Source organism: Palaemon carinicauda, chromosome 4, assembly GCF_036898095.1.
Source record: "Palaemon carinicauda isolate YSFRI2023 chromosome 4, ASM3689809v2, whole genome shotgun sequence".
In the NCBI taxonomy this organism is placed as follows: Eukaryota; Metazoa; Arthropoda; class Malacostraca; order Decapoda; family Palaemonidae; genus Palaemon; species Palaemon carinicauda.
In genome coordinates this window covers 177,480,379-177,493,298 of record NC_090728.1, presented here as the reverse complement: position 1 = coordinate 177,493,298, position 12,920 = coordinate 177,480,379, and the positions used below count along the sequence as shown (strand labels likewise).

Sequence of the window (12,920 nt, the reverse complement as noted above, 5' to 3'; positions counted from 1 at the left end):
TATATATTGAGTAAATGAAAAGTAAGCGATTAAGTAAAGACAAAACAGACAATGGCTGCCAAGCGAGGACCAAGACAGAGACGTCTGTCACAGTCCGAGCCAAAAGTTAAAGTGAGTATTCACGTGTGTGTGAGGGGGAGGAGGGGTAGCTAGCTACCACTCCCCTACCCCCCGCTAACTAGCGCGGGGGTAATACACCCTCGTTAAATTCTAATGGCTCGCCATTTCAGCTACGCTAAAAGTAATACCCTTTGTAAATAGCGTGGTTTGTATTTCGGTTACGGAACAAATGGATTTTGATGACCTTAAAAAGTACACGGGTTGGAAATCTCCTATGGTTTTCAAACGCCACTATCTATATCTAAAGAACTTACAGGCCCTTAAATACCCAACGGTTGCAGCTGGGAGCCGTATCTCTCCCCAGTGATCTCTTGTTCTTCCTTTCATCCATCTCTTTTCTTCTCCCTCCAACCCGCCACTCGCACCACGACGCCGCTTCCTTGGTGGTTCGTTAGCCCTAGTTTATTACATATTAAGTTAAGATGATTGTAACTTTTAATGTGTTTACTGTAATTTAGTGTTGGGATATTCTTAGCCATGTCAGTTTTGTTGCTTGTTGTGCTCTGATACTCGGAGGTTTCCTTGTTATCATGTTTGTTTAGCCTTACGCTCACTATGCCCTGTGACTAGTTTATGATTCCTGCTTACTTACCTCAATATAATATATGGTTCTCCTTACATGATGTTTTTTCTCTTCCCTCATTACTAATTATTATTGGGCTTGGAAGGCATTCTCTGGTACCTTTTCACCGGCCGCCACAGGTCGACCCAGAAAAGGGATTTTGACGAAGGAAAAATCTATTTCTGGGGAGAGACCTGTGGTGCCCGGTGAAACCCTTCCCTATTCTTTTGCATGGTCCCACCCTTTCCTTTCCAAGCCATCATGTCCAATACAGAAGGATGTTGTTCAGATGGCGCTCGCGTCGGGCGTGGGTGGCGTGGCTCTGGTAGATTGGCTGGTGCCTCTGTATCGGCCCATCCCTTTGACGAAGGAATTAACTAAATGGAAGACAGCCTGTGAATAGTGGCTTTCACGCGCCTTTGCTTTATACACGACACCCACAAGGTGCTCGCGCGAGGGTAGTAACCTCTGCATTCCATGCTTTTATCTTTCTCTGGTATAATTGGAAGATTTTATCAGAAAAGTGTATTAGAAGGACCCCTTTTCACTGGGCACCACAGGTCTCTCCCCAGAAATAGATTTTTCCTTCGTCAAAATCCCTTTAGCGAGGTATAACAACTTGCCGCTAGTTAGTGGGGGCTAGAGCAACTAGCCCCCCCCCCCCCCCCCCCACAAACACCAGTTGTATTACTATGTCACTTTTGATTGCAGGCAAGACTTATAGGGGAACAGGTTCTGAAAGTCAAAGTTTGAGTAAAGACCTCAAGATTTGTATAATTAAAAAAATACAAATTACCTTCAAATTTGTCATTGTTCCGATAGACAATAAAAACACTTTTGCTCTTCACTGTGGAGACTTACCCTTAGGTGGGTGGAAATCCTAAACCAACTACTGTAACTGGGAATTGAACACAAGACGCCCTTCTGTGCTTCGTGTGAGCATAATAGAGTCACCCTGGCACCTCGCGAAATCTCGAATAGCCTATGTTTGACAGCTGACGGCCTGGACAAACAGAGTGAATGTGTGAGACCTAAGCACTGTGACTTGACCAGGTAAGGATTCTTGGTGTGGTACACTCTGCTTATTTATCCTAGACATTGCCCGACAACCCAGCACTAGGAAGACAGGGAAATAACAAATACTGTACTTTTCATATTTTAGGCTAAACAAGAGATATGGTTCATATCTGCATATTCGGATTCAGAGTTCCACAGGTGCTGTACACCAAAAGAGGAAAAGATGAAGAACGATGAGGCCAGTCACTCAATCATTCATCTCACGCTAATCCCAGGTGACATTTACCCTAAACTGCTACTTGTCCCACAGGGGAGTCGAGGGACAGTATCTTAACCATATATTGTGCAGTCGCTAAGGAACCTATGAAGAAGGTATCCAGGTTCCTGTAGGTTACATCTTACAGGTAGTGGGATCATAGTACATGCACTACGTTCCAGGGAGGTAGTTTGACTGCCGGCTAAGGGCAGGTAAGCTCAAAACTCCGTATGAGGAGAGACTTCCATCAAGGGGGAAATGTTGACTTCGTTTAGTCTAAAGGCAAGGCTCAAGATTGAGCCGTAACTTTTTACTGCTGAGACTGAGCAGTTTTCCTCCAGAAGGTACAATAAGAACTCCATTATCACGGGGATAGTGGCATCGAGAGGAGCAATGCCCCTTCCACGACTCCAACTACAAAAGACGGCCTTTCCAGTTTCGCTGAAGTTATACTCTTATTAAAGGTCGAAGGTTTATATTATGCCTAGGAACAAAATTTAATGTGGTATACTGTAAAGTGAATGGATAAAGAGACTTTTATTTCAAAGAGTGAAATGAATTAAACAATGATGATGATAAGTTACTCAGAATAGTACAGTAAATATAAAAATATCAGGAACAGAACCTGCAGAAAGACAGGAAAACTGTAGGAAAAAAAGAATATTTGAAGAAAAAACCATAGAAAAAGGATATTAAAATAAAATAAAAAAGAATAGTATAGAACAGAAGAGTAGAGTAACTCATCTCACATCTAACAACATGAAGGGAAGTGCAGAGGTAAAAATATCCCTGATGATAAAATAATGGACATGATCATCTAGAGCTGTGGTTCCCAAACTATTTTACCTGACGCCCCCTTTTCGCTTCCAGTAGACCCGTATGCCCCCACTCCTCTCTTTTTTTTATATGAAATGATTCTTACATTTATTACTTAGCATTACACAGGAAAACAGATTTCTGTTTGTATTACATTTTAATAATGAAAGCCACTCAAACAAATAATAGTTCATTCCAGTAACTAAAAGCGAAACATTTGGTTCAAAGTGAGCGAAAAAAAAGTTTGAACATTAGCAAATTGGCAAAATTGAGTTGCAATTTTAAGAATAGATAATTTGAAAACATGGCATATAATATTTGGAAATACTTATGAGACTAAGGCATAATTTCTGGTCAAATTTAGTGAGATGGATGCATGTATGTAATGACAGATATTTGTTCTTTTAATGATTTTATTATTCTATTAAACATGATATTTTAATTATAAAATAAATTTTTGAATATACTTACCCGGTGAATACATAATAGCTGCAACTCTGCGGCTCGACAGAAAACACACTCAAAAAACTCGCGAGCGATCGCTATGAAGGTTGCGGGTGTGCCCACCAGCGCCAACTGTCGGCCAGATACCACTCTTGTATGTAAACAAAACCTTCAATTCTTCTCGTCCCGCTGCGTCTCTATTGGGGAGGAAGGGAGGGTCATTTAATTTATATATTCATCGGGTAAGTATATTCAAAAATTTATTTTATAATTAAAATATCATTTTTAAATATTTAACTTAGCCGGTGAATACATAATAGCTGATTCACACCCAAGGAGGTGGGTAGAGACCAGAGTTAATTATGTTTACAGCGTATAAGCTAAGAGTTTTTTCATTTTGACAGTTATCAATACAGTATAACGAAACCAAAATATATAGGTACCTGGTAAGGAAGTTGACTTAGACGATTACTCTGCCTTGTAAGTCTGTCTTCCTCACGGAGCCCAGCGATCCTCTTAGGATGCTGACAGACTCCCAGGAGCTGAAGTATCAAGGGCTGCAACCCATACAACAGGACCTCATCAAACCCCTAATCTGGGCGCTCTCAAGAAATGACTTTGACCACCCGCCAAATCAACCAGGATGCGAAAGGCTTCTTAGCCTTCCGAACAACCCATAAAAACAATATTAAAAACATTTCAAGAGACAGATTAAAAGGATATGGAATTAGGGAAGTGTAGTGGTTGAACCCTCACCCACTACTGCACTCGCTGCTACGAATGGACCCAGTGTGTAGCAGTCCTCGTAAAGAGTCTGGACATCTTTCAAGTAAAATGACGCGAACACTGACTTGCTTCTCCAAAAGGTCGCGTCCATGATACTTTGCAGAGATCTATTTTGCTTGAAGGCCACGGAAGTTGCTATAGCTCTAATCTCGTGCGTCTTAACCTTAAGCAAAGATCGGTCTTCCTCACTCAAGTGGGAATGGGCTTCTCGTATTAAAAATCTGATAAAATATGACAAAGCATTCTTTGACATAGGTAAGGATGGTTTCTTAACTGAACACCATAACGCTTCAGATTTACCTCGTAAAGGCTTAGTACGAGCTAAATAGAACTTAAGAGCTCTAACGGGGCATAATACTCTCTCTAGTTCGTTGCCTACGATCTCTGATAAGCTAGGAATATCAAAAGATTTAGGCCAAGGACGAGAAGGCAGTTCATTCTTGGCCAGGAAACCAAGTTGAAGAGAACAAGTGGCTTTTTCTGTCGAAAAACCGATGTTCTTGCTGAAGGCATGAAGCTCACTGACTCTTTTAGCCGAGGCCAAGCACACCAGGAAAAGAGTCTTAAGAGTGAGATCCTTCAGGGAGGCTGAATGTAAAGGTTCAAACCTGTCTGACATGAGGAATCTTAGGACCACGTCTAAGTTCCATCCAGGCGTAGCCAAACGACGTTCCTTAGAGGTCTCAAAAGACTTAAGGAGATCTTGTAGATCTTTATTGTTGGAAAGATCTAAGCCTCTATGCCGGAAGACCGAAGCCAACATGCTCCTGTAGCCCTTGATCGTGGGAGCTGAAAGGGAGCGAACTCTTCTCAGGTATAAGAGAAAATCAGCGATTTGGGCTACAGAGGTACTGGACGAGTATACAGATACTGACTTGCACCAGTCTCAGAAGATTTCCCACTTCGATTGGTAAACTCTAATGGTAGAAGCTCTCCTCGCTCTTGCAATCGCACTGGCTGCCTCCTTCGAAAAGCCTCAAGCTCTAGAGAGTCTTTCGATAGTCTGAAGGCAGTCAGACGCAGAGCGTGGAGGCTTTGGTGTACCTTCTTTACGTGGGGCTGACGTAATAGGTCTACTCTTAGAGGAAGACTTCTTGGAAAGTCTACCAGCCATCGAAGTACCTCGGTGAACCATTCTCTCGCGGGCCAGAGGGGAGCAACTAACGTCAACCTTGTCCCTTCGTGAGAGGCAAATTTCTGCAGTACCTTGTTGACAATCTTGAATGGTGGGAATGCGTAAAGGTCTAGGTGAGACCAATCTAGGAGAAAGGCGTCTATATGTATTGCTGCTGGGTCTGGGACTGGAGAGCAATAGATTGGAAGCCTCTTGGTCATCGAGGTTGCAAAGAGGTCTATGGTGGGTTGACCCCAAGTCGCCCAAAGCCTCTTGCACACGTCCTTGTGGAGGGTCCATTCTGTAGGAATTACCTGACCCCTCCGACTGAGGCAATCTGCTAGAACGTTCAAGTCGCCCTGGATAAACCTCGTTACCAGGGAGATGCCTCGATTTCTTGACCAAATGAGCAGGTCCCTTGCGATCTCATACAGTGTCAGGGAGTGGGTGCCTCCTTGCTCTGAAATGTACGCCAAGGCTGTGGTGTTGTCCGAGTTGATCTCCACCACTTTGTCTCGAAGGAGACTCTCGAAGCTCATCAAGGCCAGGTGTACTGCCAAAAGCTCCTTTCCGTTGATATGCATGCTCCTCTGACTTGAGGTCCACAGACCTGAGCATTCCCGACCGTCCAGTGTCGCACCCCAACCCAAATCCGATGCGTCTGAGAATAGAACGTGGTTTGGTTTCTGAACTGCTAGAGGAAGTCCCTCTCGTAGACTGATATTGTCTTTCCACCAATTCAGGCAAGTCTTTACTGTTTCGGAAATCGGGATCGAGACCGCCTCTAGCGTCTTGTCCTTTTTCCAGTGAAAAGCTAGATGGAATTGTAGAGGTCGGAGGTGAAGCCTTCCTAGCGAGACAAACTGCTCCAGGGATGATAGAGTTCCTACTAGACTCATCCAATTCCTGACTGAGCAACGTTCTCTCTTCAACATCCTTTGGATTACGAGCAGGGCTTGATCTATTCTGGGGGCAGACGGAAAAGCCCGAAAAACTGGACTGCGAATCTCCATCCCTAAATACAGTATAGTTTGGGATGGGATCAGCTGTGACTTATCCATGTTGACCAAAAGTCCCAATTCCTTGGTCAGATCCAATGTCCAATTGAGATCCTTCAGACAGCAATGACTGGACGAGGCTCAGAGAAGCCAGTCGTCCAAGTAAAGGGAGGCTCGGATACCCGATAAATGGAGGAATTTTGCCACATTCCTCATATGCCTCGTAAACACGAGAGGAGCAGGACTTAGGCCAAAGCAGAGGGCCCGAAACTGGTACACCACATTGTCGAACACAAATCTCAGAAAAGGTTGGGAATCTGAGTGAATGGGGATGTGGAAGTATGCGTCTCTTAGGTCGAGAGAGACCATCCAGTCTCCCTTTCTGACCGCTGCTAAGACTGACTTCGTGGTCTCCATGGTGAACTTTGTCTTTGTGACAAAGACGTTCAGAGCACTGACGTCTAGCACCGGTCTCCAACCTCCTGTCTTCTTCGGTACTAGGAAGAGACGGTTGTAAAACCCCGGTGATTGAAGGTCCGAGACTTTGACCACCGCTCCCTTCTCTAGTAAAAGACACACTTCTAGTTTCAGGGCTTGTCTCTTTGCTTCCTCTCGGTACTTGGGAGAGAGATCGATGGGGGAAGTCGCTAGAGGAGGTTTGTGTACAAAGGGAATTTTGTACCCCTCTCTGAGCAACCTCACAGACTGTTGATCTGCGCCTCTCTTCTCCCAGGCTCGCCAGAAGTTCTTGAGTCTGGCACCTACTGCTGTCTGAAGCTGCGGGCAGTCAGACTCTGCCACGCGAAGACTTGGCTCCTTTCCTCTTTCCTCTCTTTCCTTCGGCACGAGTGCTTCCCCTGCTGGGGGCTCTGCCACGAAAGGGCGGAATAAACCTGGACGCTGGTGTGTCTATCCTAGGTCTAGCAGAAAAGGCAGTCGAAGGGGTCCCTTTGCGAGCAGAGGACGCAACCAAGTCATGGGTGTCCTTCTGCACTAGAGACAACGCTATGTCCTTAACCAAAAGTTCAGGAAACAAAAACTTTGATAAAGGGGCAAAGAGTAGCTCAGATCGTTGACAGGGCGTCACTCCTGCTGACAGAAAAGAGCACAGAGACTCTCGCTTCTTTAGGACTCCTGAAGTAAACGAGGAGGAGAGCTCATTGGATCCATCGCGGATGGCTTTATCCATGCAGGACATAATGAGTAAGGAGACATCTCTATCGGCCGATGAGATTTTCCTACTCAAGGCTCCCAAACACCAGTCAAGGAAGTTGAAAACTTCAAACGCTCTAAAAATTCCTTTAAGTAGATGGTCAAGGTCTGAGGATGACCAACTAATCTTTGAGCGTCTCATGGCTAGGCGGCGGGGAGAGTCTACAAGGCTTGAGAAGTCGCCCTGGGCAGAGGCAGGGACTCCCAAGCCGAGAACTTCTCCCGTGGCATACCAGACGCTCGATCTAGACGAGAGTTTAGATGGGGGGAAGGCAAAGGCCGTCTTCCCTAAACTCCTCTTGGTTTCCAACCAATCGCCTAACAACCGTAAAGCTCTCTTGGACGAGCGAGAGAGAACGAGTTTTGTAAAGGCTGGCATGTCAGCAGGTACGCCTAAAACAAACTCAGACGGCGGCGAACGAGGAGCCACAGAGACAAAGTGTTCAGGAAACAACTCTTTAAAAATGAGCATGACTTTTTTAAAGTCCATAGATGGCGGAACTGCTCTAGGTTCATCAATATCTGAAGGATGATCCTCAGGCTGAGGGTCAGCAACGTCCTCATCCGAAAGTTCCTCATCTGACAACTGATGAGAAACAAGCAAAGGGGTTGGCAATGCTAGACACGCAGCGTCCACCCGCACTGGTGCATAAGTGGCGGACCAGGACGCAGCGTCCTGAGACTGCTTGACAGTATGAGAACTGTCAACAACAACAGGTGCGTGAGGACGCACAGCGTCCACCCGAGACTGCTTAGACCGTCTAGGCTGCGCAGTCAAAACAACTCTAGGTTGCGGAAGTTGACGCACAGCGTCAAAACAAGTCAACTCCGATGGTTGGCGAACGTCCTGAACGTCACCAGGCGCATCAGCGAGTTGCCTAACGTCCACATGCGGCTGAAAATCCACACGAGACCGCATCGAGTGTGGTACTACCCCAACCGCTTGACGTGAGATGGCTACACCAACGTCAACAGGACGCACAACAGAATGCTTGGGTGGATGAAGGCCAGGATCTCGATGAGATAAACGGCTAGGCTCAATGGAAGCCTTATCGGCATTGTAGTCTTCCATAAGGGACGCAAGCTTAGACTGCATGTCCTGCAGTATAACCCATTTAGGGTCCACGGGAATGGGTGCGGTAACAGACGGGGTTAGCGTCTGAGACGGCACAACTTTGCCTTGCTTAGGCGGCGAGCAGTCATCCGATGACTGCAACGGGTCCGAACTGTCCCAATGACTACATCCAGGACGTTGGACCTGTCCTGAAGGGACCGACTTCCGTTTAAGAGGCCTAGAAACCTTGCTCCACGGTTTCTTGCGTGAAAAGCCTTCGGAAGACGAGGTAAAAATGGGTTCTCTCGTCTTATGGTAGGGGCGATCTTGGTGAGATACGCCTGATACCATAGAGGGAACGTCTGTTCGCTGATCAAGGCCTCTCGAACCCATAAGTCGTACGACATTACTTCTCCCCTGGGCTTGGGAGCTTGCAAGAGGTCCCGGACTAGGTGAACGACAGGCACGAACAGACGAACCCTCGGTCGCAACACTGTTCACAACACTTTGCGCACTAATCACTTTCCCACTTTCCGCCGTGGCACTATGGCACTTAAGTTCCTTCACGTCAGCCATGAGTTGATTACGGTCACTTGCTAACGCTTCAACTCTCTCCCCCAAGGCATGAATAGCACGTAACATGTCTTGCATAGACGGTTCCTGAGTGCTAGAAGGGGGGTTAGGAACAACCACTACAGGGGAAGGATTAGGTTCAGGGGCATGTGGAGAGGAAAAATCTACGGACCTAGATGAACTTCTCCTTACCCTATCTCTCTCTAGTCTACGTGCATATTTATCGTATTCGAGCCAATCGAATTCCGAAAGGCCCACGCATTCCTCACACCGATCTCCCAATTGACAGGTTTTACCCCGACAATTGGAACAAACAGTATGTGGGTCGAGAGAAGCCTTTGGAAGACGCCTACTACAGTCCCTAGCATTACACTTTCGAAATCTAGGTACTTGAGAAGGGTCAGCCATTTTGAATTAGTCAAAGAAAATTCCAAAAACAATCCAAGTCATCAACAAATAATCCGATTCAATATAGAGTTCAAGAGTTTATGTTGAGGAAAAACACCTGCACTGCGAAAGCTCAAACCAAAATAAAGTACTTCACCAAATAAGATGAGAAAACTCCAGGTTCTACAGCGAGTATGAATATGTCTTGTCGTCAACGTCGACAGAGAAGAATTGAAGGTTTTGTTTACATACAAGAGTGGTATCTGGCCGACAGTTGGCGCTGGTGGGCACACCCGCAACCTTCATAGCGATCGCTCGCGAGTTTTTTGAGTGTGTTTTCTGTCGAGCCGCAGAGTTGCAGCTATTATGTATTCACCGGCTAAGTTAAATATTTAAAAAAGTAATTTCGAGCAGATGACTTCACGTCCCCCTTTTATCATCCTCACGCCCCCATAGTGGGGCGCGCCCCCCAGTTTGGGAACCACTGATCTAGAGTCAATAGTCGTCCTTCCCAAATGCATGCTTTTTAAAAATAATGCAATAAAAATGGTGACATTAAATACATCCAACAACCAAATTCACTATTGTACTGAAATAAAGCACTATGAATACTTACATAAGATTTCAACAATGAGATATCTGCCTCATCCAAAACTGTAAATAAAGAAAATATAAATTACAGCTGGAAATAATGAAAGGATAAATAACAGCAGCAACTTTTCATAATTTATATAATCATAAGGAAATATTGTAAAATAATTATCAAAATCATATGAAAAACTACTGGTATAATTAAGACAATATTAGGATATCTCAGAAAACCATTAACATAAATCCCCCTATACTGTATAATAAAGAAAAGTGTTTAAATTTACTGTACATATAAATATATAAACATAATTCTTTTGTCATGCTTAGGGGGGAAGAGGGAGTAGTCACAGCCTGGTGAGAGGGGGCACACTGAGAGTTACACTAGGAAACCACTCTCTCTCTCTCTCAAAAATTTCCAAACTAGCAGGCTGTAGTTTGTTGGGACAAAGAAAAATAAGAATACAGTAATCTCAAGAAGGATTGCAGGAGGCTTAGGACCTCTGGTAGGCTCCTAGGTTTGGTTAGGTGGGGAGGCTTAGGTTAGGTGATGTCCTTGAGTCTGTTTTTCAGTCATGTCTCAATGAACTACAAAGGCTCTGTTGCAACTAGGAAAGGGAGAGTGCGGGTAAATATATGATACTTTAATTTCTGGCCCAATACAGTACATGAACCATATATTTTTCTTATTCACTATCTTGTGTTTTATGCATTTTTGACCATGATCACTGGGGCAAACCACCCGTTAAAGAGTTTTTGGACGCCCCCCATATAAAAACAATTATGGGATACACCAGTGGGAAACCAGGCTTTTTTGGGTGGCAACATGAAAACATAAAAGTTATTTGCAGTCATAATAATGGTCAGAAATGCTAAATAAACATAACATAACCAGTTGGGAAATATATATTTTCATGAAAGTGGATGAAAATTAAAGTATCCCAATTCTCTATGATTCTTGCTCCGCTGTGGCTCGCTTCGCTCATAAATAAACATAACCTCACTGCTCCTATGTTCTGGCAAGTGGTACATGGATGTGCTGTGAACACCACCCCAGTGGATCACAATTTCAGGGATATTTTTTACTTTCACATGAGCACAATACCTATACTGTATACTGAAAGGAGAGCATTTTCATCATCATCAATTGCCCATATAGATTAAATTACACCTAATTTCAAAATAGATTGGACTTCCCTCTTGAAGACGTCTTTTTTCGATGGTAGTGTAGTTGAAACTGAAGGGGAGGGTGGAAAAAAATGGCTGTTGTAAAACAACATCCGGGAACTTGTGCATAAATATTTGGAAGCTCATTATACGATAAAAAAAGCCAGGTGATACTCAAGTCATCGTAAATACACAGAAAGAATGCTAAACCAATCGGAACCAACGCATATGCAATAACTCGCCATCAGTCTCTCAGGTCTAAACAATGCACTTGGAGTGAAAAATATACTTCACATTTTAATCTAAAGATATCTAAGTTCTTATGTCCCAGTCCCCATTAAACATATGGAGAATAATGCTAAACTAGCCAGCACTCATCCATTTTTTATAGCGAATTACAGTTACGCTAGTAATTAAAGTATCATATATAAACTGGATAGGGTTAACCCTGCACATGTGCATGCATATCCCTCTAAATTTTAAGACTTCTTTTCAGATGGCTCATGTACACTAGATGATGATAATATACAGTAGTGTCTTTGAAATACATATGCACTGTAAACTTCTTGGTGAAATGAATTCTGAGGTAAATGACAAACAAAGAAATGATTTGAATACAGAGCAAAGTAGCAGTAAAAACTGAGGGTGTACGTATGATAGCGGCCACCTGTAAGTATGATGACCCTGAATAAGAATACCGCAGTGCAAGGGGGGGGGTCACAGGGGAGCGTTAGCATCCCCCGTTGGGTAATTATGTAAGAACAAACACTACAATGAAACCGAAATGACAGCTAATATACAAGGGCTCCAAAACCGAAATTGATATTTTCACTAGTTTAGACATCACTGCCCTTAATAACAGGCAAAATCTACCGTCTGGTTACAAGGATTTGCATTATATTTCTACACGAATTTTAAATCACAAAATATCAAAGTACAATAATTTGTATTTATTTATAGATAAACATTGGGCTAGGCTAAGCCAAGTTAACTTGTACATTTCATAATAGGTCTGGGCTACATTATGTTGACAATGAGCGTTTCATGCTACATAGCCTGGCTTACCTTTAATAGGCTCATCTTCATTTTTATCTTCGTTTGTTTTGCGCATATCTGATCCAAGATGGTCCGGCATTTTGAATATTTAAGAACTTGAGACTAGAAACGAACTAAATTAATAAATACTTCTAAACCAGGCACAGAATGACTCGAAAGTTACTGTTGTTGGTTTTTGTCTAATATTGCGGATCTTCGAGTCACTCATCGTGCTCAGGACACCGATCAAAAGTAGGTGGAGGAAAAGAAGAAATTGATATAAAATATTTTATCGAATGCGGAGGAATAGATAAAAGAAAAGAATATATATACCAAAATTGGAAAACATTAAAAAATCAAAGAAATTGAATAAAGAATACAACTATGGCGGTGATGATAAAAAGCCAAATCCTTCCACCCAACAACTGAACATGAATCTTTAATTTACAAGATAGAATTTTATTCATTACTCTGTTTAAGATATCAAAGTCTGGAAATTTTGGTTGAATTAACACTTTATATATGATGATATCATTAATAATTCTAATACTTCCAATATTTACAAGTACTTCTTTGAGTTATAAACCCTATGGTGAGAAGCACTACTATTTTTACAAGTATTAAAATAAAACTGGTGGGTGCCACAGATAAATTTTGACATACATGGACTAAGACCAGACATCGTGTATTGTCTTTGGAGTTTGGACTAAGACAGAAGACTCAAACGATAGAGAAATTATTGTTATTATGAAAAAAAATACACCAAAACAAAAGACTAGTGTAATCAATAA

General features: G+C 43.2%; 1 protein-coding gene across 1 annotated transcript in view; it reads right to left on the bottom strand.

Annotated features, from left to right (window-relative positions):
* Window positions 1-12,364, bottom strand: part of LOC137639768 (26S proteasome regulatory subunit 7-like) — a 46,861-nt gene extending 34,497 nt beyond the window's left edge. Inside the window, exons 1-2 of the mRNA XM_068372013.1 lie at window positions 12,160-12,364; window positions 9,956-9,993 (exon numbers count right to left, since the gene is read on the bottom strand). Of these exons, the coding sequence (XP_068228114.1) occupies window positions 9,956-9,993; window positions 12,160-12,229 (108 nt within the window). The 5' untranslated portion in view covers window positions 12,230-12,364. The remainder of the gene's footprint in view (window positions 1-9,955; window positions 9,994-12,159) is intronic.
* Between the last annotated feature and the right edge of the window lie 556 nt (window positions 12,365-12,920).